At 39.8% G+C, this 24063-nt stretch overlaps 1 protein-coding gene across 1 annotated transcript in view; it reads right to left on the reverse strand.

The window, feature by feature from the left end:
- Positions 1 to 24063, reverse strand: part of WDHD1 (WD repeat and HMG-box DNA binding protein 1) — a 50684-nt gene that overhangs the window by 24318 nt on the left and 2303 nt on the right. The window contains exons 3-15 of the mRNA XM_070749600.1: positions 23189 to 23300; positions 20252 to 20403; positions 18913 to 19024; positions 18424 to 18474; positions 16513 to 16608; positions 15550 to 15642; positions 12695 to 12801; positions 11188 to 11329; positions 9940 to 10138; positions 8621 to 8805; positions 6950 to 7134; positions 4002 to 4243; positions 1114 to 1251 (exon numbers count right to left, since the gene is read on the reverse strand). Of these exons, the coding sequence (XP_070605701.1) occupies positions 1114 to 1251; positions 4002 to 4243; positions 6950 to 7134; positions 8621 to 8805; positions 9940 to 10138; positions 11188 to 11329; positions 12695 to 12801; positions 15550 to 15642; positions 16513 to 16608; positions 18424 to 18474; positions 18913 to 19024; positions 20252 to 20403; positions 23189 to 23300 (1814 nt within the window). The remainder of the gene's footprint in view (positions 1 to 1113; positions 1252 to 4001; positions 4244 to 6949; positions 7135 to 8620; positions 8806 to 9939; positions 10139 to 11187; positions 11330 to 12694; positions 12802 to 15549; positions 15643 to 16512; positions 16609 to 18423; positions 18475 to 18912; positions 19025 to 20251; positions 20404 to 23188; positions 23301 to 24063) is intronic.

Consider the following 24063-nt stretch of genomic DNA (forward strand, 5'->3'; position numbering starts at 1 on the left):
TGAATGAACAGCATTCGTACAATACCCTCAGAATCCACATAGCAAGGGGTACCTAGTCATTCGTTAGAAAAGCACATAGTTTTGTTTTGACAATCAATAAAGACTTATAAAGCCCTTCATGGCACCGGACCAGATTATCTCAGGGACCGATTTCTGCTGCACGAATCCCAGCGATCAGTTAGGTCCCACGGAGTGGGTCTTCTCCGGGTCCCGTCAACTAAACAATGCCGCTTGGCGGGACCCAGGGGAAGAGCCTTCTCTGTGGCGGCCCCGGCCCTCTGGAACCAATTCCCCCCAGAAATTAGAATTGCCCTCACTCTCCTTGCCTTTCGTAAGCTACTTAAAACCCACCTCTGCCGCCAGGCATGGGGGAATTGAGATACTCTTTCCCCCTAGGCCTTTACAATTTTATGCATGGTATGTCTGTATATATGTTTGGTTTTTATATTAATGGGTTTTTAATCGTTTTTAGTATTGGATTATTATTGTACGCTGTCTTATTATTGCTGTTAGCCGCCCCGAGTCTCCGGAGAGGGGTGGCATACAAATCCAATAAATAAATAAATAAATAAAATCAGTTCCTTTGAAACAGCTATATAGATTCATGAATGAACAGCATTCGTACAATACCCTCAGAATCCACTTAGCAACAGGTACCTAGTCATTCATTAGAAAAGCACATAGTTTTGTTTCAACAATCAGTTCCCTTTGAAACAGCTATATAGATTCATGAATGAACATGACGTTACATCTCTCATCATCATTTATATTAAAAAGAACAAAACATTTTGAAGAAAATCAACTGACTCTTAGCTATCCTTGGCAATAACTCCCACTTCTGGTAACCCAGAGTAAAAACCCATGGAGGATCAGTGCAGTCCGCCCATTTCCTTTCCCCCCATTTCCTCTTAGATATAAATAACATTGTTTTAACACTGATAACGGGTGCATAATGTTTGGTCAACTAAGCATGTGATAATTTTCCATTCCTGATGTCTGGATTGAGGACTACAAATGCACAAAGGGTTTGATCACATTCACCTTCCCTGACTATTATTTCACTAATGAAATAATGAATTAGGATTTAACCGTGTCTTAAATGAACCATCTTACCTTCTGCTGAAAATCCTACCCATGCTAAATAGGCTTTCCTGGAAAGAGGGAGAGATTCACCGTGTAAAATTTGTCTTTTCTTTTTCCCAAGTTCCAGGAGCTGAATTCCAAGACACTGATCCCCTTCAAATCCAGTGCCTACAAATAAGGGGGAGGCGGGAGGGTACAGTGTTAATTCTAACCAAAGTAAGTCACACTGAAAAGTTACGAAAGCTGTGGGGAAGTTTAAAGAAAAGGAAGGGATTTAGCTGGACAGATGCCGATTCTTCTTTGTGCTACTGAACGGTTGTGATGGATTTATATTCACTGAGTAATTTTAAACATTGTCAATATGACTATAATTTGGGACTTAAATTGTTTTAGGAATTACATTCATGAAGTGAGGTCTAAAACATTTGTCCAAATGAAGAAACAACAACAACAGGAAATTACAAAATATTGTGACCTGGCCATCAAAACTACATGGCTATAGATGAAACATGTAACAGTGATACCCACTATCATTGGGGCACCATGTCCAAGAATTTCACAAAACACATCAAGAAATTGCAGCTTCCTGTAATAACACCAGTGGAACTGCAAAAAACTGCACCACTCAGAACGTCATATATTTTAAGAAAATACTTGGCTAATACCTAGGATGCTGGCAGTAATCCACATCAACCATTAGCACTAGGTCAGTGCATGTTTTTATAAATTATGGGTTTTTAGTTTTAATTATTAGATTTGTATTGTATATTGTTTTTCTATTACTGCTGTGAGCCGTCCCAAGTCTACGGAGAGGGGCGGCATACAAATTTAATAAATAGATAGATAGATAGATAGATAGATAGATAGATAGATAGATAGATAGATAGATAGATAGATGTATTTGTGACACTTTTTAAAATGTTCAGTTGACTGAGTTTCATGTTTAATGAATAAAAGAGGTTGTTGTTTTTATTATTATTATCAACAATAAAACACAGCAAACAAAATCACCATGCTGGATTTTGTATTTCATCACCAGTCGGGCGCTTCCCAACCACCTAGGACTGTGTGATGTAGTGACGAATTATGTGTGCCGATCCCAGTAAAGCGGCCTTTTGCAATTGACAGATGGAGATTTTGTCAATTCCGATGGTTTTCAAATGTCCGCTGAGGTCCTTTGGCACTGCGCCCAGGATGCCAAGGACCACTGGGACTACTTTCACTGGCTTATGCCAGAGTCATTGCAGCTCGATATTATTATTATTATTATTATTATTATTATTATTATTATTATTATTATTATCATCATCATCATCATCAACAACAACAGCAATACAACACAGCAACACACTATCCAAACTATGCTGGATAGTGATGATGATGATGATTATTATTATTATTACTATTATCATTATACTTTTACAGAAATCACTGTGAGATGCATCTTTTCTAAAAATCAGACAAAACAATAGAAAGCTAGAGTGAATCATGGTTGAATGACAGAGCAGACACTTAACATGTAGATCATGGGTGTCAAACTTGCAGTGTCATGTTGCTATCACGTGACATTTTGTTACTTTTTCCCCTTTGCGGAGGTGGGGTGGGCTTGTCCTGCATGTGATGCATCTGTCGCCCGGGCCGCCAGTTTAACACCCTTGATGTACATGATTACATGCTCAATATCTCCACCCAAAAGGAAGGAAAGCAGCAACACAGCATAAAGTCTGCTGGTTTTACATTACTGCTGTAGGAACATTTGAACTAGTTAACAACTACCCTGTTTCCCCGATAGTAAGACACCCCCGATTGTAAGACGTATCGGGGGTTTCAGGGGGGTCGGCTAATATAAGCCGTACCCCGAAAGTAAGACATATGTCTTACTTTCGGGGAAACACGGGGGTATTGCCGGGGGGGGGAGCCCGATGACATCGCTTCCAAGCTCCCCGCGCGCCCTTCGCCTCGCCGCGGCGCCATCGCCTCTTCCCCGGCTTGGCAAAGCGAAGGATGGCGCTGGTCCGAAGCGAGCCGAGCGGGCGGCGGCTTGCAGCGAAGGCGCTCGTCCCAGCAACCGAGTCCTGCCGAGGCTCGGCTGCAAGCGGCCAGCGAGGCCGACTAGCTCCGAGGCGAGCGGCCGGAGCTGCGCCCTCCTTCGCCCGCCTCCTTTCCAGCAGGCAGGTGGGGCTGCCCAACTGCGCAGAGCGGCTCCTCCCCTCCAGACACACGCTTCCCCGACACGCGTCTGTGGCTCCACGCGTGCACGCCGCTTGGAGCCCTGAGGTTGAACTTGGAAAAGGGCTCACGAGGCTCCTGTCCCGCGGCTGCCCTTCTGGACTCTGGGGAGATGCCTTCGGGAACGCGACCCTTTCAATTTTTTTCCAATTTAAGACATGCCCCGAAAGTAAGAAGTAGTCGGGCTTTTGGGGGTAAAAAGAAAGTAAGACACTGTCTTACTTTCGGGGAAACACGGTAGTTTTACTTAATTTTTTTTCCGGAGTCCAATATTTCATAAATGCAAGCACTAGAACTAACGTGGCAAATTCTAATTTTGGATAAAGGTAGCAGAAAGTGACAGATGCAGTTCTTAGATACTTCAAGACAGCTTAGTGATGTGATTAAAATTAAAACTTCAATTCTATTTGGAAATGGGGCGACTTAATAAATTCAAAGCTTTAATGGCACGGTCTTTAAAAAAAATTAAAGAGGAAATTATATAGAATGACCAAATTTTGATTTAAATTTGCCCTGGGCTCAGGATGTGGAAGGGCTCATTTGAACATCAAACTTTTTCTAAAGTAAAATACTTGGAGAATTCCTGGTCTTGGAAAACCCTGTGCTTTCATCATCCCCAATTCTATAAGGATACCTGAAAGAAATTTGAATAATGAACATTTCAAACAAGTAAAAAATACAGAAAGCACCTTTATGAAAGACCACCAGCAGCTGCTCTCCATGTCCTGCCATCGACACCACAGGTCCAGGTAAGCTGAAAATCTCTTTCTGAACTCCGCCAACGCTGAACACACGAAGCAGAAGAGAACTGGTGGCACATGCAGCCCAGCCCTGGCCCAAACAAACAGCTTCAATGTCTTCATTCTGCAGCATATCAACTGTCCATTCCTTGTTGACATCCCAGGAGTTAAAATGGATGCAATGTAGTTTGCTAAAGAAGAAAGAAGGACATGAATGTAAAATTAATTTGAAAATTAAGGGAGACTAGGATAGATAGATAGATAGATAGATAGATAGATAGATAGATAGATAGATAGATATAGATATATTTGTTTTCGTAGATAACGAAATATATATACAGTGATCCCCCGTTTATTGCCTCCCCGACCATTGCGAACAGGGTACTTCGCGATTTTTCAACCCGGAAGTCAAAATACCATCTACGCATGCCTGCCCGTTTTTTCTATGGGCACGCATGCGTAGATGGCAACCGGGAGATCAGCTGCTGGGCGGCTTCCCTGGGTCTTCCCCCTCTTGCTGGCGTCAGCGAGGAGTTTCCCCACCGCCCACGCAAACTCCTCGCTGCCGCTCGCCCGCCCTTCGCCTGCCCACGCCGTTCGCTCCCCCTCTTGCTGGCGGGAGGGCGAGAAGCCCTCCCCAGCACCCGCTCGCCCGCCCTTCGCCGCTCGCCCGCCCTTCGCCCTGGCCGCTTCTTCCCAGCGGAGAAATTCCAGCCCCCACCTGGTCCCGCCCGATCCTCCTCCCTGAGGCAGCTCGCCCTCCCATGGCCGCTTCCTCCACCCTCCATTGCAAGCCCTCGCCACAGCAGCCAACGCGCGCTGCGATCTTCAAGCCCGGCTCCTTTCGGCCCAGCATCCCGGGCCAAGCAGCTGCCTTCCGTGACTGAGCCTGGCTTGCCCGGAAGATCGTAGCGCGCGTTGGCTGCAGCGGCGAGCGAAGCCAAGCCGGCAGCAATGTCGCCGCCGCTGCAGCCAACGCGCGCTACGATGCTGGGCCGAGAGGAGCCGGGCTTGATCCGCTGAGCCTGGCTGGCCCGGAAGATCGTAGCGCGCGTTGGCTGCAGCGGCGGCGACATTGCTGCCGGCTTGGCTTCGCTCGCCGCTGCAGCCAACGCGCGCTACGATCTTCCGGGCCAGCCAGGCTCAGCGGATCAAGCCCGGCTCCTCTCGGCCTAGCATCCCGGGCCAAGCGGCTGCCTTCCGTCACTGAGCCTGGCTGGCCCGGAAGATCGTAGTGCGCGTTGGCTGCAGCGGCGAGCGAAGCCAAGCAGGCGCGCCGTTTTCCACTGACTCCTAAAGCGGGGAAGTTCGCCCGGAGTCAGCGGAGAACGGCGCAACTGTTTTAAAACGATCGGAGCTTTCCAATGAGTCCCGAAGACAAACGGCAAACTTCTGCGTTTGTCTTCGGGACTCATTGGAAAGCCGCGCGAGTGTTTTAAAACATCCCCGCCGACATGGGGGGCTTGCTAGCACCCCCCCAAACCCGGGTTGGGGGTTCGGGGGGGTGCTAGCGAGCCCCCCATGTCGGCGGCGACGTTTTAAAACAGCCGCCCCGCCCCCCAATCTTCGGCTCCTCGCTAGCGCTGCGGAAGTTAAAAACACCATCTGCACATGCGCAGATGGTGTTTTTACTTCCGCAGCGCTACTTCGCGAAAACCCGCTCGTTGCGGGGGGTCCTGGAACGGAACCCTCGCAACGAGCGGGGGATCACTGTATATCTATATCTATATATATCTATGTACCTCGACATACGAGTTTAATTCGTGCCAGACCAGAGCTCATATGTCGATCAATTCGTATCTCGAACAAATGCCTTTAGACTTGGTGTTTTTCATGTCGAGATAACTGGAAATATGGAATTCTTGCGCCACCTACTGGACGCTCAGCTCGTATCCCGAATTTGAGCTTGGGTGTCGAACAGAAATTTTGCTCGCGTCTCAGCTCGTAACTTGGAATACTCGCATGTGGAGCAGCTCGTATCTAGAGGTACTACTGTGTTTATGTCCAAAATGCGGTGTGGGTGTAGTCAGATGAGCTGTATTTAAGGATTGGTCTGGCAAAATTTTTGTATGCTCTGGTTAGTAGTGTGAGATTACCAGAGCAGAAGCTACGTAGGATTAGGTTTAAAACTCTTGAAGCCTTTTTGGCAATGTTGTTGCAGTGGGCTTTGGCACTTAGATCATTTGATATGAGTATTCCAAGGTCTTTTACGGAATGACAGTTGTCTGTAAGGTCTTGTCTATTCAGCTTGTATTTGGTGTTCATATTCAATTTGAGATTATGGATAAAAGGATAAATTTGGTTAATGAAACTGACTTGTGACAATTGATGGGACAATGGGATAAGGTAATATGGCGAGTAGAATCCGAGACCAAGCTATAAGGAATAAATTGGAATCACTCTATAATATGTAAACATATATTTTGCTCTTGAGTTAAAATGGTATATACAAGAAACACCCCCGATTTGGTGGTGGGATGTGAATGCTTGTCTGGTGGTGGGCACTACTCACAGAGCATCTGTTTTATGTTGTGTGTGTGTTTATATTTTTAAAAATCAATTAAAATATTAAATTTAAAAAAGCTTGTATTTGGTGTTCTGATTCTTTTTGCCAATGTGTAGGACTTGCATTTTTGAGCGTTATAAACTAAAATGCTTGTTGATTACACTGATGCTTTTGAATTAATATTAAGTAACTCCAATTTGGAGACCTGCAGTTACTGGTTTTACTTTTTCCTCATTCTCCATGTGATTTTTTTTTTTAAAAAAAGGAAAATCTGAAGCAATTAGAACAGCAGCTCTGACGTGCATTGACCCCATCGTCACCTCTCTCACTCATGGAATACAAAGGTTAGTTTTATTGGCTACAATTCACAATTAACTACTTTTTTTTTTACCTTGCTAGTTCCTCTGTGCTCTCACAAGCCAATAAAATAGCTTCACTGGAAAGGTCTGCCATTGTGTGATTCAAATTATTCGGCAAATGCATTGCATGATGTACTGCGGTATCGTGGAATTCCACATCAATAGCATTGTCTTGCTCATCATTATAGCAGCGAATAATACCCAAAGAGTTCCATACCTGTAAGGGGGATGTTAAGGCTTGTTAAGAAGATAGATATGCAGTGGTACCTCTACCTAAGAACGCCTCTACTTACAAACATTTCTAGATAAGAACCGGGTGTTCAAGATTTTTTTTGCCTCTTCTCAAGAACCATTTTCCACTTACAAATCCGAGCCTCTGAAACTGTGATTGGAAAAGGCAGGGAGAAGCCTCAATGGGGCCTCTCTAGGAATCTCCTGGATGAAACAGGGCCGGAAAAGACATGGAGAAGCCTCCGTGGGGCCTCTCTAGGAATCTCCTGGAGGAAACAGGGCCTCCACCCTCCCTGTGTTTTCCCCAATCACACACATTTGCTTTTACATTGACTCCTATGGGAAAAATTGCTTCTTACAATCTTTTCTACTTAAGAACCTGATCACGGAACGAATTAAGTTCGTAAGTAGAAGTACCAATGTAGTTCTACAAATTGGACTTTAGATCTGCTATATGTATATATCCACATACTGTATGTATGTATGTATGTATGTACACATACACACATGCCATATGATAACACACAATCCATTCATATTCTCTGGGTATGTTTAATCAGCAGGTCAAGTTTGGAGATGAGGGAATATGGGATGACTGCACCATCACTGGAGGACTATATTCTCAAGTAAGTTGCAACACAAATTTGCCATTGAAGTAAACTCTGTGTAGGCAAGTAGCAAAACACAGGATCAACATCTGAGAAACTAAATTCCTAACTTCTGAAGCAAATTTCCATTCTGTCTAGAAGCAGTAATAGATTCTAATCCTAACCTTATCTAAATATACTTAAAATACATTTCGCTTTATGAAGAAATGTACATTTCTCTTTATTCTCTTTACATTTCTCCTACCTATTTATGAAGAAATCTATATTACTTTAGTCATATTCAGACATTCAAAGACACCTACCTCTATTTTTGAAAGGGTTTTTTTTTTTGCAACTCACTTTACTATAAATATTCAAAGCTTTAAAAAGAAAAGATTGCACAAAAAGTGCAGTCAGTAAGGGGACTAACTGATGATACTCACCCTGTTTTTATAAGAGCAAGTTTACAGTCAATAGCTATAGTAGTTAGCTATTACCGATATATAGTTATAGTAGTTACTTCCGAAATGAACTTACTCTTGGTGTTTTTTTGTGAGAATTGCAGCCCTTTATCAATTTTGGTTGATAAAACAACAGTTTAAAGTGATCCCAACACCACCCACCCATATGTTAATGGCCATTCAATTTTGTAGTTTTGAAACTGCTAATGTAGACTATTTGGAAGCTTCATTATTATTATTATTATTATTATTATTATTATTATTATTATTATCATTACAACTACTGTTATTATCACTATTATTTAAATGTATATGCTGCCTTACTCCTATCAATTCTGGGCTGTTCTCACAAATTTAAAAAAATATTTATAATCTTATTGTTCGAAAGATCGGCTAATGAAGCCATTTAAAACTTGAAATTAACCATGAAGCGGTGAGTGAGATGTGCTGGGGTAGAACCAGACTGGAATGGCTTTTGCCGAGGAGTTGGCAAGGGCCCACTGTAGATCGGCCTCTGGTCAGGTAGCAGTGGCTGAACTGGAAAATTGTCCAAATTATCCTCTTCTTCCTCCTTATCAGGGGCAGAATTAGCTGTCAGCAATCGAGTATCTAGGAAAGGCAGATAAATCATATCATATTATAGAATCTTCAGAATGCTGGCAGCAAAACTGACAGCACTAGATAGAAACATAGAAACATAGAAGACTGACGGCAGAAAAAAACCTCATGGTCCATCTAGTCTGCCCTTATACTATTTCCTGTATTTTATCTTACAATGGATATATGTTTATCCCAGGCATGTTTAAATTCAGTTACTGTGGATTTACCAACCACGTCTGCTGGAAGTTTGTTTCAAGGATCTACTACTCTTTCAGTAAAATAATATTTTCTCACGTTGCTTTTGATCTTTCCCCCAACTAACTTCAGACTGTGTCCCCTTGTTATTGTGTTCACTTTCCTACTAAAAACACTTTCCTCCTGAACCTTATTTAACCCTTTAACATATTTAAATGTTTCGATCATGTCCCCCCTTTTCCTTTTGTCCTCCAGACTATACAGATTGAGTTCATTCAGTCTTTCCTGATACGTTTAGATGATTATAGATTTATAACTAACATAGTAGCAATATATTAATCAGTATTCAACTATACGTGTATAATGTGTTGTGGGGGGGGTTTTTTTCGGGGGGGAGGTATAAAATTTTCTTTATTTTTCTTCCAACATACAATAAAACAACATGAGCAGTAAAAAACACAGAATCAATGCTTAAAATAATAATCAATGATATTTCTTTGATATGTTAAATATTCAGAGAAAAAGAAAATGCTAATAATGCTTTTAATATATACTTTTTATCCTCTTCTTTGCTGTTAATTAAAATTAACTACTCGTGAGATATATTTCAGCTACAAATAACAATATTATGAAATCTAGTCCCTTATATTCTTTTCTATTTATAATAAAACATAAACATCTTAACATCTTAACTCAATATCTAATTTGATCTTTTCATCTCTGTGTTAATTCCTTATCCAATGCTGGCCACCAATCCTTATTTCATCATCTGGGTCTTTAATAGATTAAATTTAAATCGTCATGTATTTCTTCAAAAGTAATTAAACAAAGTACTTCTCAATTATTTTTAGTTTCCAATCATTTTTTTCTTTTTTGAGGATTATAGTTTTATAGTTGCCCCAACATTCAGCCCCTCCCTCCAAACCTCCTATTTTCGGAAAGTCTAACCTAGAGAGTTCTCATCATCCTCTATTATCGCGCCTCGGTTTCTGGGACGTCCTGATGCCATCTTAAAATCATCTTCATCTTCATCATTTGTTGCTGCCTTAGAGCCCCAGTCATCCTCATTGAAATCCCTATTCAGAAAGTCCTCTTTGTCATCCTCATCAAAAAGATCCTCATAGCTTTGGATAGAAGAATTAGGTGCCTGGAGTCGGAATTTAACAGTTAATAAATATATGTACCAAATGAGCAAACATTTTTTTTAAAAGGAAATTATCTTCTAGTTAATAAATGCCAGGTTCAACAGTGGCACAAATGGATTGAACTAAGGAAAGGAAATAAGATCATGAGTAACTCACAAAATTAGTGAAAATATAAGATGTAAATATGTAATTTTTTAAAAAGGTATAACTATATGTACATGTAAAAAGAAATCAATAACTATGTTAAACTGATAAAGTTCGAACAAGAGTACATAGAAACATAGAAGACTGACGGCAGAAAAAGACCTCATGGTCCATCTAGTCTGCCCTTATACTATTTCCTGTATTTTATCTTACAATGGATATATGTTTATCCCAGGCATGTTTAAATTCAGTTACTGTGGATTTACCAACCACGTCTGCTGGAAGTTTGTTCCAAGGATCTACTACTCTTTCAGTAAAATAATATTTTCTCATGTTGCTTTTGATCTTTCCCCCAACTAACTTCAGATTGTGTCCCCTTGTTCTTGTGTTCACTTTCCTATTAAAAACACTTCCCTCCTGGACCTTATTTAACCCTTTAACATATTTAAATGTTTCGATCATGTCCCCCCTTTTCCTTCTGTCCTCCAGACTATACAGATTGAGTTCATTAAGTCTTTCCTGATACGTTTGATGCTTAAGACCTTCCACCATTCTTGTAGCCCGTCTTTGGACCCGTTCAATTTTATCCATATCTTTTTGTAGGTGAGGTCTCCAGAACTGAGCACAGTATTCCAAATGTGGTCTCACCAGCGCTCTATATAAGGGGATCACAATCTCCCTCTTCCTGCTTGTTATACCTCTAGTACTGTGATGATATGCAGATATAAAATGTTTTTATGTAACAATGCAGAATTACTGAAAGTATAACTATACTATTGTTTTTAAGAAAAAAAATATTTGAAAATTAATAAAGTTTTTCTAAAAACTAAATGTCAGGTTCATGTGATTAGGTTCATAAGCACAAGGTTAATTAAAAAAACACAAGGAAAGGTCCGGTTTATATTACCTTATGGATTGATTTCTTCTTTTCTACATCACAGACATTTTCAAGTAGTCCAAGGTTACCTTCTGTGTCTGTATAAGCAAGCTGGCCACCTTTGGGATGCCATGCCAGACCACAGACGGTGTAACCTTTTTCATGTTTCACCCTGAAAAAGGCAATAATAAATGATGCACCTGAAATCATTCTGACTGGAAGACTGTTGCTAAGCAGCTGCTCAGGCTTTATGATCTTATACATAGTGCTAAACCAAATCAGAACAATTAACTTTATGCTTCTTTATCAAGCCATGTAAATGTAGAAAGTCTCAAAATTTGCCAGTTTTGATTTTATTTATTTATTTATTTATTTTATTATTTAGATTTGTATGTCACCCCTCTCCGCAGACTCGGGGCGGCTCACAGCAGGATACAGCAATTCATGACAAATCCAAATATAATTTAAAATATTTAAAAAGAACCCCATTTTACTAACAAACACACACACAAACATACCATGCATAAATTGTACATGCCCGGGGGAGGTGTTTCAGTTCCCCCATGCCTGACAACAAAGGTGGGTTTTAAGGAGTTTACGGAAGGCAGGGAGAGTAGGGGCAGTTCTAATCTCTGGGGGGAGTTGGTTCCAGAGAGTCGGGGCCGCCACAGAGAAGGCTCTTCCCCTGGGGCCTGCCAACCGACATTGTTTATTTGACGGGACCCGTAGAAGGCCCACTCTGTGGGACCTAATCGGTCGCTGGGATTCATGCGGCAGAAGGCGGTCTCGGAGATATTCTGGTCCAGTGCCATGAAGGGCTTTAAAGGTCATAACCAACACTTTGAATTGTGACCGGAAATTGATCGGCAGTCAATGCAGACTGCGGAGTGATGGTGAAACATGGGCATACCTAGGTAAGCCCATGACTGCTCTCGCAGCTGCATTCTGGACGATCTGAAGTTTCCAAACACTTTTCAAAGGATTTTATGGTGTAAGTCAGTGATTGCGAACTTTTTTTTCCTCGGATGCCAAAAGAGTGTGCGCGAGAGCTATTGCTCATGCGCGAGTGCCCACACCATTAATACAATGTTTGGGAAGGGCAAAAACAGTTTCCCCCACTCCCTAGAGGACCTCTGGAGGTCAGAAACGGCCTGTTTCCCAACTTCTGGTGGGCTTAGTAGGCTCGTGTTTTGCCCTCCCTAGGCTCCAAAGGCTTCCTTGGAGCCAGGGGAGGGTAAAAACGCCCTCCCCCATCCCCCTGGAGGCTCTCTGGAAGCCGAAAATGCCTTCCCAGAACCTCTGTGCAAGCCCAAAATCAGCTGGCTGGCACACACATGCAGGTTGGAGCTGAGCTAGGGCAACAGCTTGCATGCCAGTAGATATGGCTCCGTGTACCACCTGTGGCACCCGTGCCATAGGTTCACCATCACTGGTGTAGGTTATCCAAGCCATTTTATGTCATACATTAGTGGTTCCCATAAGTTTTCTTTGTCTTGGCAAAAGCCCATTTTTGTAAGATACTGAAACCATCTGGTACCTTTCCAGGCATTCTTGGGTTTCCACTTTCCAAATGACCATATAGCCACCGATACTTCCAGCTGCCAAATATTGTCCACATGGAGACCAGGCCACAATATTTAGAGGCTAATGTGGAAAAAAAAAAAGACAATCAGTTTTTTATTATAAATTCTGTAGCTTTGGCTAAGATTGTTCATCCCCAGAGGGATCTAAAGGCCTTAGGAATGGACATTAACAGCTGGGAAACCTTGACCTCCGATCATTCATATTAGAGACTAAAGACGCAGCATGGCCTTCTCTATTTCAAACAGACTCTTGTTCGGCAGGCTGAGGTAAAGAGGCAGTCCTGGAACCAGCAAAATACCTCAGTGTGGAAGGAATTGCCACTCTCGGATTGACATTTTTAGCCATACTAGATGCTGGTTTAGGAACTCTTTCCATAGCATGATACCATACTCCAGGGGTCCCCAAACTTGGCAACTTTAAGACTTGTGGACTTCAACTCCCAGAATTCTCCAGCCAGCATAGCTGGCTGGAGAATTCTGGGAGTTGAAGTCCACAAGTCTTAAAGTTGCCAAGTTTGAAGACCTCTGCCATACTCTTTCAAGACTAGGATGCCAGTGTTTGATGTATCCATCGCTTGAACAAAGAGTGAAATATGTTTTAGGGTTTTTCATGGTTATTAATTTGTTAGTATCATGTTTTGGAGGAAGAGAGAGAGATGAAGGATTGAGAAAGTCAAGGCAACAAATTTATATCCGGATAGAAAACTTGTGGCAAAGGTAGCATTGTATTGGTGCCCACATCCCAGAAATTCATTGTAGCAGTGGATCATAGTGAGTTTAGCTATGATGAGTTTGGGTTGCCCAACACAAGTTAGTCCCAAGAGTGTGCAGAACCAAGAAGCAGTTTGGAGTCTTATCTCCTAGAACAGTGGTTCCCAAACTTGGCAACTTTAAGACTTGTGGACTTCAACTCCAAGAATTCTCCAGCCAGCATATCATAGCATAGATGGCTGGAGAATTCTGCGAGTTGAAGTTCACAAGTCTTAAAGTTGCCAAGTTTGGGAACCACTGTCCTAGAACAAGAATACATGAGTTTAGGGATATTGGACACTAGAGCCTGAAGGCCAAGAAACAGCTGCAGGATTCAAACTGGAAGCCACAGAGTACAACCTATAGCTTGGACAACCCACTTCTGGGATTGCTAAAAGTGGTGAGATAGAAGCCTCAGTTGACTGAGCATGTGGAGGCTAGCTTGGAAGCCTACCATTTAACCATAGTAAAACATGGGCTGAATTGCCTGGTTTCAGTCATGTCCATGGATGCAGGGACAATAGAGGAAGATAATTGGTTTGGATTTTTTAAAATTGTCAGTATCCATGTTAGTACAGGAGTACATGTGTGTTAGGGATTGCCATTATAAACCGCATATTGTAAACTGTACCAAACTTGTACTGAAAGGGTTAATGTGCACCCAAAGAGTTAACATTTAATTGCAGAGTAAATGTTCAAGGCTATGTCGTCATTGAAGCTATAAAAGCTCATGATCGTGCCTGGTCACTTCCTTGTTACTTTATTTTGCCTGAGACGGGGGAGTTGTTTTTCTAAGCTCTGTGCTTTATCTATTATATTTTAGCTTTGTGCTTGTTATCTATATTCTGTATTGTTCTGTATTTGCTATGTGCATATTTTGGATTGTTTATATTTTGTTTATATGTAAATAATACTTATTTAACTCTGTGTCTTGGCTTTATCACACATCCACGCTCTATTAAAATTCTCTGCTCGGTATTGTCGAAGATTTCATAGCATAGCTAACCGAGACAAGCCAACAATCCATATTAAAGGTAGAAACTTTGAAATTGGAATTAGATGCCCCTCTCGGGCTATGTAGGCAAGCAGGAACTTCTTTTTTCCACTCAGCCAGGAGCCTAATAAAGGACTGCCAAGACTGAATTAAAAAAAGTTTTTTTTTGGTAAGGATAGGTGTGTTGAAGTAGTTTGCCAGCTTCTGGATGGTCTTCACCATAAACAGAGTTGGCAACTGTAAAGATATGCGAGTGATAATCTGAAGTTAGTGAGGGGTGGATGTTATATTAAAGGAAGTTAGCAAGTGCTAGGGAAAGAACTCAAAATCTTACGTTTAACAATATTGAGTTTTAGCATAGATGGTGGTATGATTGTGAAATATGGGTGTGATTGTAAGCAGCAGGACGTGGGGACTTGCAGGAGATAAAAGCAAGCACAATGCTGATTGTAACAGGCCAGGAGAGATAAAAAAATATGGAATCAATCTCCACTTCTGGCTTAGTGACCTAATCCTGGATTCTGGTCATTGGATTGTTGGTGACTTTGGGTTTATCCTGCTGTTGTGTTCAACCTTCCCCTCTTTCACAACCTGCTGTTGACCATACAGACCTGGCATGTATAACTGAGATCTGGCTGGTCAAGGGCAGGCATACTAGCTTCTTAGCGATCTGCGCAATTGGGCTTTGGATGCTACATCTGTAGGTCCCTAATAATCATCTATTTACAAATGTACATAGTCAATGTTAGGTGGAAAGTACACTTCTGTAACATGCAGAACAACTGTTGCTTTTGCAAGATTTTATACAGCTCATAAAACCAAGGATCCTTAACCTCTCATAACTACTATTGATCATAGGTCTCTGCTTTTACTCTGACATAGATACATATACACATAAGCCAAATATCAAACGGACTTCCCATTTAGTGCCAAACTCTTTCACAAACAGACTGACTCACCAACAATCAAACAGCTTAAGAAAATATGAGATGTTTTTTCCCCCGATACCAAGCATTATTTGGAACAAGAGCAGATTAAAAAACAGCTGTCTAAAAGAATACCAACCTGTGTGATAAAATTATCTGATAGATCCATTTTATGATCCCATGTTTCTCTTTTATATAGTTTGATCGTTTTGTCTACTGGAATGGCTAGTAGCTATTTGGGGAGAAAAAAAAGTTAATAAGATGGACCTGATTTTTAAATGCTATTTTAAACAAGCTCTATCCTGGTTTTGTTTACAAACAAACTCATACAAACCAAAGACTTGCCCTGTACACATCTGGGACTGGTTTTTAATTTAGTGTGATTTGTGATCATAGATATTGGACATGATGGCTTGTTCAACCTTGCCAATAAATTAAATAAACAAACAAACAAACAAACAAACAAATATCTCGATTTCAAATCAAGGAACTGTGGAATACATTATAATACCATTATTTCTTGTCTTGCTTATTGGTGTTTTGAAAAATAGTTTGCCCCGTTTTTGCAGGAACCCCTCAAATACTGGAACAATGCTAGCATATCCGCCCTAGTCCTTCTTTTCATTAGAGTAGACATACCCAATTCCTCTAACTGTTTTTCGTATGTTTTGGCCTCCAGCCCCCAAATCATTTTTCTTTCTTTTCTCTGCATTCCTTTTCAGTCATATGGATTGTATCCTATTCCAGAGAAGCATTTCATGCAGTATTGAACCAAATCTCAAGAGATAATAAATGTCAAGCAATCACAGATGTTACGCTGAGTTAGAATAGGGCAGGATTTTAAAATCCCTTTGTGAGTCCTCAAGAGCAATAAAGTTCTAATAAATGTCCTATTTCAATCAAACTGCATGATGTAACATGCCAAGCATCGGCAACTTAATTTATTAAGCTACTTTAATGAGAATTCTCTAGCCCATACTAGTTCAACCACCGATATGACTAGAGTTAGCCTAGATGAGAAATGGGATTTTCACCAAAATTATTAAAACTCCACTTTCCCTCAATCCTCACACAGGCATGATATAGATAGGTGACTTATTACCTTTCCTATTTTTGGTTGCCAGGCCAATCTACATAAGGATTTTGCATTTACCACATCATTACATTTTTGCAGCAGCGGCCAGCTTATCTCACAATTCTGGAAGTAAAATAAGATAACGATAGTTAACTAGCTTGATATAAACCTTTCTGAAATATAAAACATTTTGCAAGTTGTAAGAAGTAGCTGTAACATCATCTTTCGGCTGTGGCGAGGAGGGCGTTTGCCCAGGTTCGCCTGGTGCTCCAGTTGCGGCCCTATTTGGACAGGGAGTCATTGCTCACAGTCGCTCATGCCCTCATCACCTTGAGGTTCGATTACTGCAACGCTCTCTACATGGGGCTACCTTTGAAGAGTGTTCGGAAACTTCAGATCGTGCAGAATGCAGCCGCGAGAGCTATCGTGGGGCTTCCCAGATTCGCCCACGTTTCTCCAACACTCCGTGGCCTGCACTGGCTGCCGATCAGTTTCCAGTCACAATTCAAAGTGTTGGTAATGATCTTTAAAGCCCTACATGGCATCGGACCAAAATACCTCCGGAACCGCCTTCTACCGCATGAATCCCAGTGGCCGATTAGGTCCCACAGAGTTGGCCTTCTCCGGGCCTCGTCGACTAAACAATGTCATTTGGCGGGCCCCAGGGGAAGAGCCTTTTCTGTGGCGGCCCCGGCCCTCTGGAATCAACTCCCCCCAGAGATTAGAACTGCCCCCACCCTCCTTGTCTTTCGCAAATTACTTAAGACCCATCTGTATCGCCAGGCATGGGGGAACTGGGACCCCTCCCCCAGGCTTTTATATTTTATGTATGGTAAGCATGTGTTGCATGGTTTTTAAATGATGGGTTTTTAAGCTGTTTTTTAATATTAGATTTGTTTTTATTGTAACATTGTTATTATTGTTGTTGTGAGCCTCCCCAAGTCTTCCGAGAGGGGCGGCATACAAATCTAATAAATTATTAATTATTATTATTATTATCCTTGTCATCAGCCATATTGATTTTTTTTAGCATGGAATACTTACAATCTTACAAAACATTAAAGCTCCAGGGTTAGGGCCATCCAGACACAAAACTCCCGATAGTTTTAACAAGTTTATCAATCTAATTCATCAATCTAACAGCCCTATTTGTCAGGCTGAAGCCATTTTAATTGGGGTCTTAGGCCTGCCACACTTTATTGTCTTTTAATGTGCATTTTTTACTATGGGAATCTGGGAGGGGGAATAGCATGAGGCCTGTATGTATGTAGCCATAACAAATACTTTCTAGATAGTAAAGGTCATCCTTTGTTTTTACATTCCTACACCTGCACAGAAGGAGATGGGTGGAGTTGGCAGTTCAAAAATTGGAATTGTGGGTGTAGGGACAAGGACTTGAACTTTCAACTGAGTGGAGAAATCCCGGGGACCTCAGATTCAGGTTTCTCCCAGGTGTGTCAACATGGCTCTGCTAATTAATTGGAACTTTGAGGAAAACTTTGCCTGGGACTCTGATTTAGTTTTGGATGCTATTTGGAATCCTGACACTACTTTTCAGTAAATTGCTTTAAAAGGGGTTCCTCTTCCAATGTAAATAAAAATCAATTACTGCTTCTCATATTATGATTTTCTTACTATATCCTGGGGTTTCTTGAATTATTGAGAGTTCCCTACTGACAAGCCACTGTTATACTGACAAGTAACATGCATTTTTCATAAAAAGAGCTGGACTATCACAATTGATTTTCAAGACAAACATTCCTAAATGTACTATTTATAATTCACTATATATGTTAAGTTTGTGTTTCAAGCCTCATTGAATCCAAAAAGGCTTATTCCAAGAATTATAGTCTGCAAGTTTAGTTATACACTGACACTCCAAACTTGCATTAGGATTTAAATCAAGAATTAAAATGGAAAACAGAAAATATGATTTACCTGTTCTGAAATTTTCCACACTCTGACAGATCCATCACAGCTAGCCGATGCCTGGAAAAGGAATATTTTTTTAAAGATAATAGCACCTGACATTACTTACTGCTTAGTATTTACATTAAAAATAGCAAACCCTTCAAATCTGTTATGAGGTAAAAGATTATTGTTGTAGCATGCACATATCATCCACAAATTTGATTTTGAGATAATATGACTTGGATTTATAATCATTTAATCTTTTTTGGACATAGCCTTAAAAAAGATAAAGAAATAAATAAGTTCACTTCATGAAATAAATATGAGATTAACCCACAAGGCATAAGTTAATAAATTGGTGTACACAAATTCTTGCAACAGAATCTGTAAATGAAGTGCTGCGTTGGGGATATACGACAATACAAAATCACAGAATTATAGAATTAATTTATAAAAACATTTTTTTAAAATGTATGTTTTTAAAAAAGCAATGAAAAGAAAGTGTATACGACATACCAGAAATATATCATTTGGATCCAATGATACACTCAAAACAGGCGCTTCATGTCCTCGAAATGTCTTTTGTTGGCTGCTGTCAGTTACATCCACTATTTTCACCAGAAAATCACTAGAGACAATTATAATTTTTATTTTTAAAAAAAGTATTTAATTTAAATAAGTCAATTTAAATTGAATAAACAGTCACTGCACCACCATTCTAAACAGTATTTTAACTACCTTAGGCACACCTATGGACACACGTGTACATATACATGTTTTAACAAAGAAAACTGTAGAAATAAAATCTGTGTCGGCCTTTGAATCATTTTTAACTTCTGGTAAGTGGCTGACTAGATCCTGGAGTTTTCTTGGCAAGGTTTTTCAGATGTGGTTTGCCATTGTCTGTTCCCAGAGCTGAGAGAAAGTGACAGGCTTCATGCCTAAAGTGGAATCAAAATTCAGTCTCCCTTATTCTAGTCTGATGCCTTAATCCTTACATCAAACTGGTTCTAATTTTAAAATTAAACATTAATTATTGATTAAAATAACAATTATTTAAAGAAACATACGTTATTAATAACAAGTCAATTAAAAATCTGAACCATAAAACAATTTCCATAAATAAAACCATAAAACCTATTTATAATAGCAAGAAGTCAAGAATGACTATGGCAGTTTAAAACCAACTTTCTGAAACTTAATAACCTCCCATAGCAAATACTATTGCCTTGTTTATGTGAAATAATCAACATCCAAATTCCTTTTTATATATTCAGATAACTACAAATCACAGTACGAGTGCAGAAACAATTTCTTACAAGGAAGACAGCTTCCTATTTACCCACAAAATGCATGATTATTGTAAACTGCTGCTATGCCTCTATAAAATGTTAAAAATCTGAGGCGACCTCTCTATCCCAAAGCTTCCAGATATTGTTGGGCTGCAAATTCTATTATTCTGGTTTGCCACTGGCTTCTTGACTTATAAACTGGAAAATGTAAAATCACCCATCTGGAGAACAGCAGATAGAGGATGGATGAGTTTAATTCTATCTCAGAAAATCAATAAGCAGAACATACAAAGTTGTTTGCACAGAATGCTTATGTCTTAGTTAAAAGAATACTTCTTTCCCAGCAAATTCAGGTAGGAATAGTAATCCATAGCTGAAACAGTTTGGGTACTTTTCTTTTCAACTCCCAAATATATTTGTATGTATGATTGGTTCTTTAAATTGGGGTTTTTTAGATTATTTTTAATATTACATTTGTTTACATTGTCTTTTTATTGTTGTTAGCCGGCCCGAGTCTGCGGAGAGGGGCGGCATACAAATCTGATAAATAAATAAATATTTACCTAGATCCAACAGCTACTTTGCTCCCATCAGCACTGAAAACAACATGGTTTGCATTTGTGGTAAAACGGGTCAAGATGCCATCTGGAAGACCTTCTGGGAACGTGTGGATTTGGACAGTGTTGTTAGATACTGCAGTAATCAATCTCCCATCCTACAAATTAAGCCACATTAGGATCATAGACGAGTCCATCCTTCATTGCCTTGAACAGAATAATATGTCATGCAATTCAACAGATATAAAAGGAAAGTTCTGGGGGAAAACCCCCAGCGATTTATCTCCAGCTGCTTTTTCAAATATTAAAGAGACTCATTACACCAAGCAAACTGTAAGAGAACTTGTTGTACATGTGTTGAGATAAAAATATGGAATCCAACCTCATTTCTGTCTCAGAATATTAATGCACAGACTGGAGAGATCACTGCCAAGCTAAATCTTGCATTTAACTACTGCCTTAGATTATTATTTTTACCTACAAATGCTATTCTCAAGTTTAGTCAATTATTTTTTATACCCAGCTCCAAAGCTGAAAAATAGAGGACAATATTTGAGGTGCGGAATCAGTAGTTATTAAGGCTGATTTAGTTAAGATTATGATTTATAACAAGAGTCAGCCACCACTTTGCATGGCAGGTATGTATGATTTCGCCCAATATTACATGTTCTCCAGAAAATCAAAGGTCAGATATTTTGCCTATTTTAGAATATTTCAGAAAGTTTGTTTTTAAATATCCCTTTTTAATTGATCTTAAAAAAAACACAGGCTGACCTAGATTGATGGTTTGCTTTACAAATTATAAATGGTTCATATATGCGTATACAAAGTATAAAGTTAGGAAGAAACATAAAAGCAGGGTATTTTGAAAATATGTAGATGAATGGCAAGAAAGAACCAACTACATACTCATTTGAAAGACTAGGAAACCAACTACTGAACAAGATCAATAGTGAATAAAGTCTTGGGAGAAAACTGCAAAATTGTTGTAAAGGAAAAAATAAAAGACTGATTGCATTCATAATATTAAAAGCAATTACCGTATTTTTTGCACTATAAGATGCACCGGACCATAAGACACACACATTAGCTTTCCAGGAGGAAATCAAGAAAAAAATTCTGCCTCCCAGTATTCATCTGGCTCGAGTCCTTGCAGCAAATAGCCAACAGCCCGGTCAGCTTCAGCACGTTATCACAGCCCAGCATGTGGCTCGTCAGGGCTCCAGTCAAGTGAGATGAGCCGCCAGGGAAGACTGTTGAGCAGCTGATTGGCGGTTGGATCAGCCTCCCGGAATACCGTCATTCAGTTGTTCTAGGCGGCAAAGAATGCCACCACAACCTATCACTGCCACCACTGCTCGCTGCCATTTGGCAGTGCGATCCCCGCCGCCTAGAACAGCTGATTGGCATTATTGGAGGCTGATCCAACCGCCGAACAGCAGAGCGGTGACAGGTAGCAATGAATGCCGCCACCACACCAACTCCCCCCTTGCAATATTCGCTTTATAAGACACACAGACATTTCCACCCCTTTTTTTTGGGGGGGGGGTGCATCTTATAGTGCAAAAATAGTAGATAAATATACAGCACATTAATTATAAATAAACATACAAAAAACCCCCAGATTTTAAATTTGGCTTCCCAGTCTCCTCTTTTGGACTGAGTCTTCCAAGTGATGTGGGGCTAATACATTTTACTTGGGGGTCTATTTTAAGGGGGAAAATAGACGTTTTAGGTTTTGCGGGGTCTTAAAGCTGATGCAACATCCGTTAAATTTCCCTAAGTCTAACATATGAAATCTTCAAAACATTCTACCCAGATCAACAAGACAAAAAAGGAAGCGCAGTTTCTACTTGTGATATAAAACTTGGTTGCCTTATAGAAAGCACTAGATTTGCTTTGACATGCTATATTCACCAGGGGGCAGACTTTATCCAATACTGAATAATGTACCAAAATTCTCTTAGTCTTAGGAATTTTGATCTAAACATCAACAGACACCAAATTTAAGGCTTAGAGACACATTGTGATTCGGGGGGGATAGGGGTGGGTTAATTGTATATACTTGACTTTTTGCATCTGAGCAAGAAGTTTAATATTTTTTTAAAAAATGCAGATGTTTCTATTATCACTTCACAATAAAATGTAGGTGGTAACACAAATAAATAAATAAAATTCCATTCAGTGAATAAATATATCTATTCTATGGAACTAAAGTGGAACTTGCAGAAAAAGTAATCACATTTTGCTATCCTAAATCCCCCAAGTTAATCATTTGAGGTACATATCATCAGAAAAGTAGAAAGAGATGGATGAAAAAGAATAATTATTTCATTTTACTAGAATTTGCAAAAATTTGTGAATCTGATCATAATTCTGTTCTTCATAGATCAACAGCTTGACTTGTTTTCAAACACAATAACATGTTTTTCTGAACTCAAGGTCAAAACCATAAGCATATGCGAAATTGAAAATTAGCACTAAATATTTACCTACCGAGTTTTGGATGCAATGGTTTTGAATCTGAGCCAGGTGATATTTACTGTTTTGATCATTTTGGAAGTATTTTGGTTTCAAAATAACCCTACTGAATTAGAAATGCTATATTCAGAATTCAAAATCCCTCCAAAATAAAGAAAGCAACTTTTAACATGAAAAATAGGAATAGTTCACCATTATATATAATAGTGAGCTAAACCTATTTTTTTGTTTGGATTTTGTTTAGCAATGTTATGTGATTCCAAATACTGCAGTTTGTACACTGTGATTTATGTTATTTAGAATGATGTATGAATGCAGCCAATTGTAGTACTGTTTTTTAATCATGCTTTAGCAAACTAAGCATAATAAATGAATCTAGTTGATATTCTATCACTAATAACAATTATGCATATAGGGTAGTGAAAGAAAACATGCTATAATTTGTATCAGTTTCAGGAGTACCTTGAGAGCAAATGAGTAGGCTTTTTCGCCTACATTAATGGACTTTGGATCATCATCATCCAGGCTTTCCCAAATTCTTACATCTCCATCACTGCCACAAGTTACAATACAACTAAAGAAACAAAATCAAAATACAGTGGTACTGTAATAATATGCATAACTATTTCTGTTTACATTTTTATTTATACATTTTTCCTTTGATATAAATAAGTGCTTAGTCAGCAGTGTATTGCCTGAGTCCATTTACTTATACAAAATCACAATAATTGTGCTAGTAATAATAGTAGTAATAATAATAATAATAGTAATGATAATAGCAATAGCATTTAGTCTTATATACTGCTTCATAGTGTTTTCAGCCCTAAGGGGTTAGGGAATTAGCATACTGCCCCCAACAATCTGGGTCCTCATTTTACCCACCTCGGAAGGATGGGAGGCTGAGTTAACCTTGTTTTTTTATATATTTGCTTGTATGTAATAATAATCTTTCATCATTTACTCATATAAAACAATAAACTTTTAGCTTCTAATTTCTATCTGTTTTATCCAACCACCGGTAAAACAAGTCCCATGTTATAAAGTAATGTTTTCTTGTCTTTTATTTGCAATGTCAATGTATCCATCTCCTCACAATGTAAGATTTTTCTAATTATCTTTTCATCTGTAGGAGTATCTTCATTTTTCCAATACAGTGATCCCTCTATTATCGCGAGGGTTCCGTTCCAAGACCCCTCGCGATAATCGATTTTTCGCGATGTAGGGTTGCGGAAGTAAAAACACCATCTGCGCATGCGCGCCCTTTTTTCTATGGCCGCGCATGCGTAGATGGTGGAGTTTGCGTTCCCCGCCGCCCACGCAAAGGGGAAACCCCGATT

The sequence above is a fragment of the Erythrolamprus reginae genome, chromosome 1 (assembly GCF_031021105.1).
Source record: "Erythrolamprus reginae isolate rEryReg1 chromosome 1, rEryReg1.hap1, whole genome shotgun sequence".
Classification (NCBI taxonomy): domain Eukaryota; kingdom Metazoa; phylum Chordata; class Lepidosauria; order Squamata; family Dipsadidae; genus Erythrolamprus; species Erythrolamprus reginae.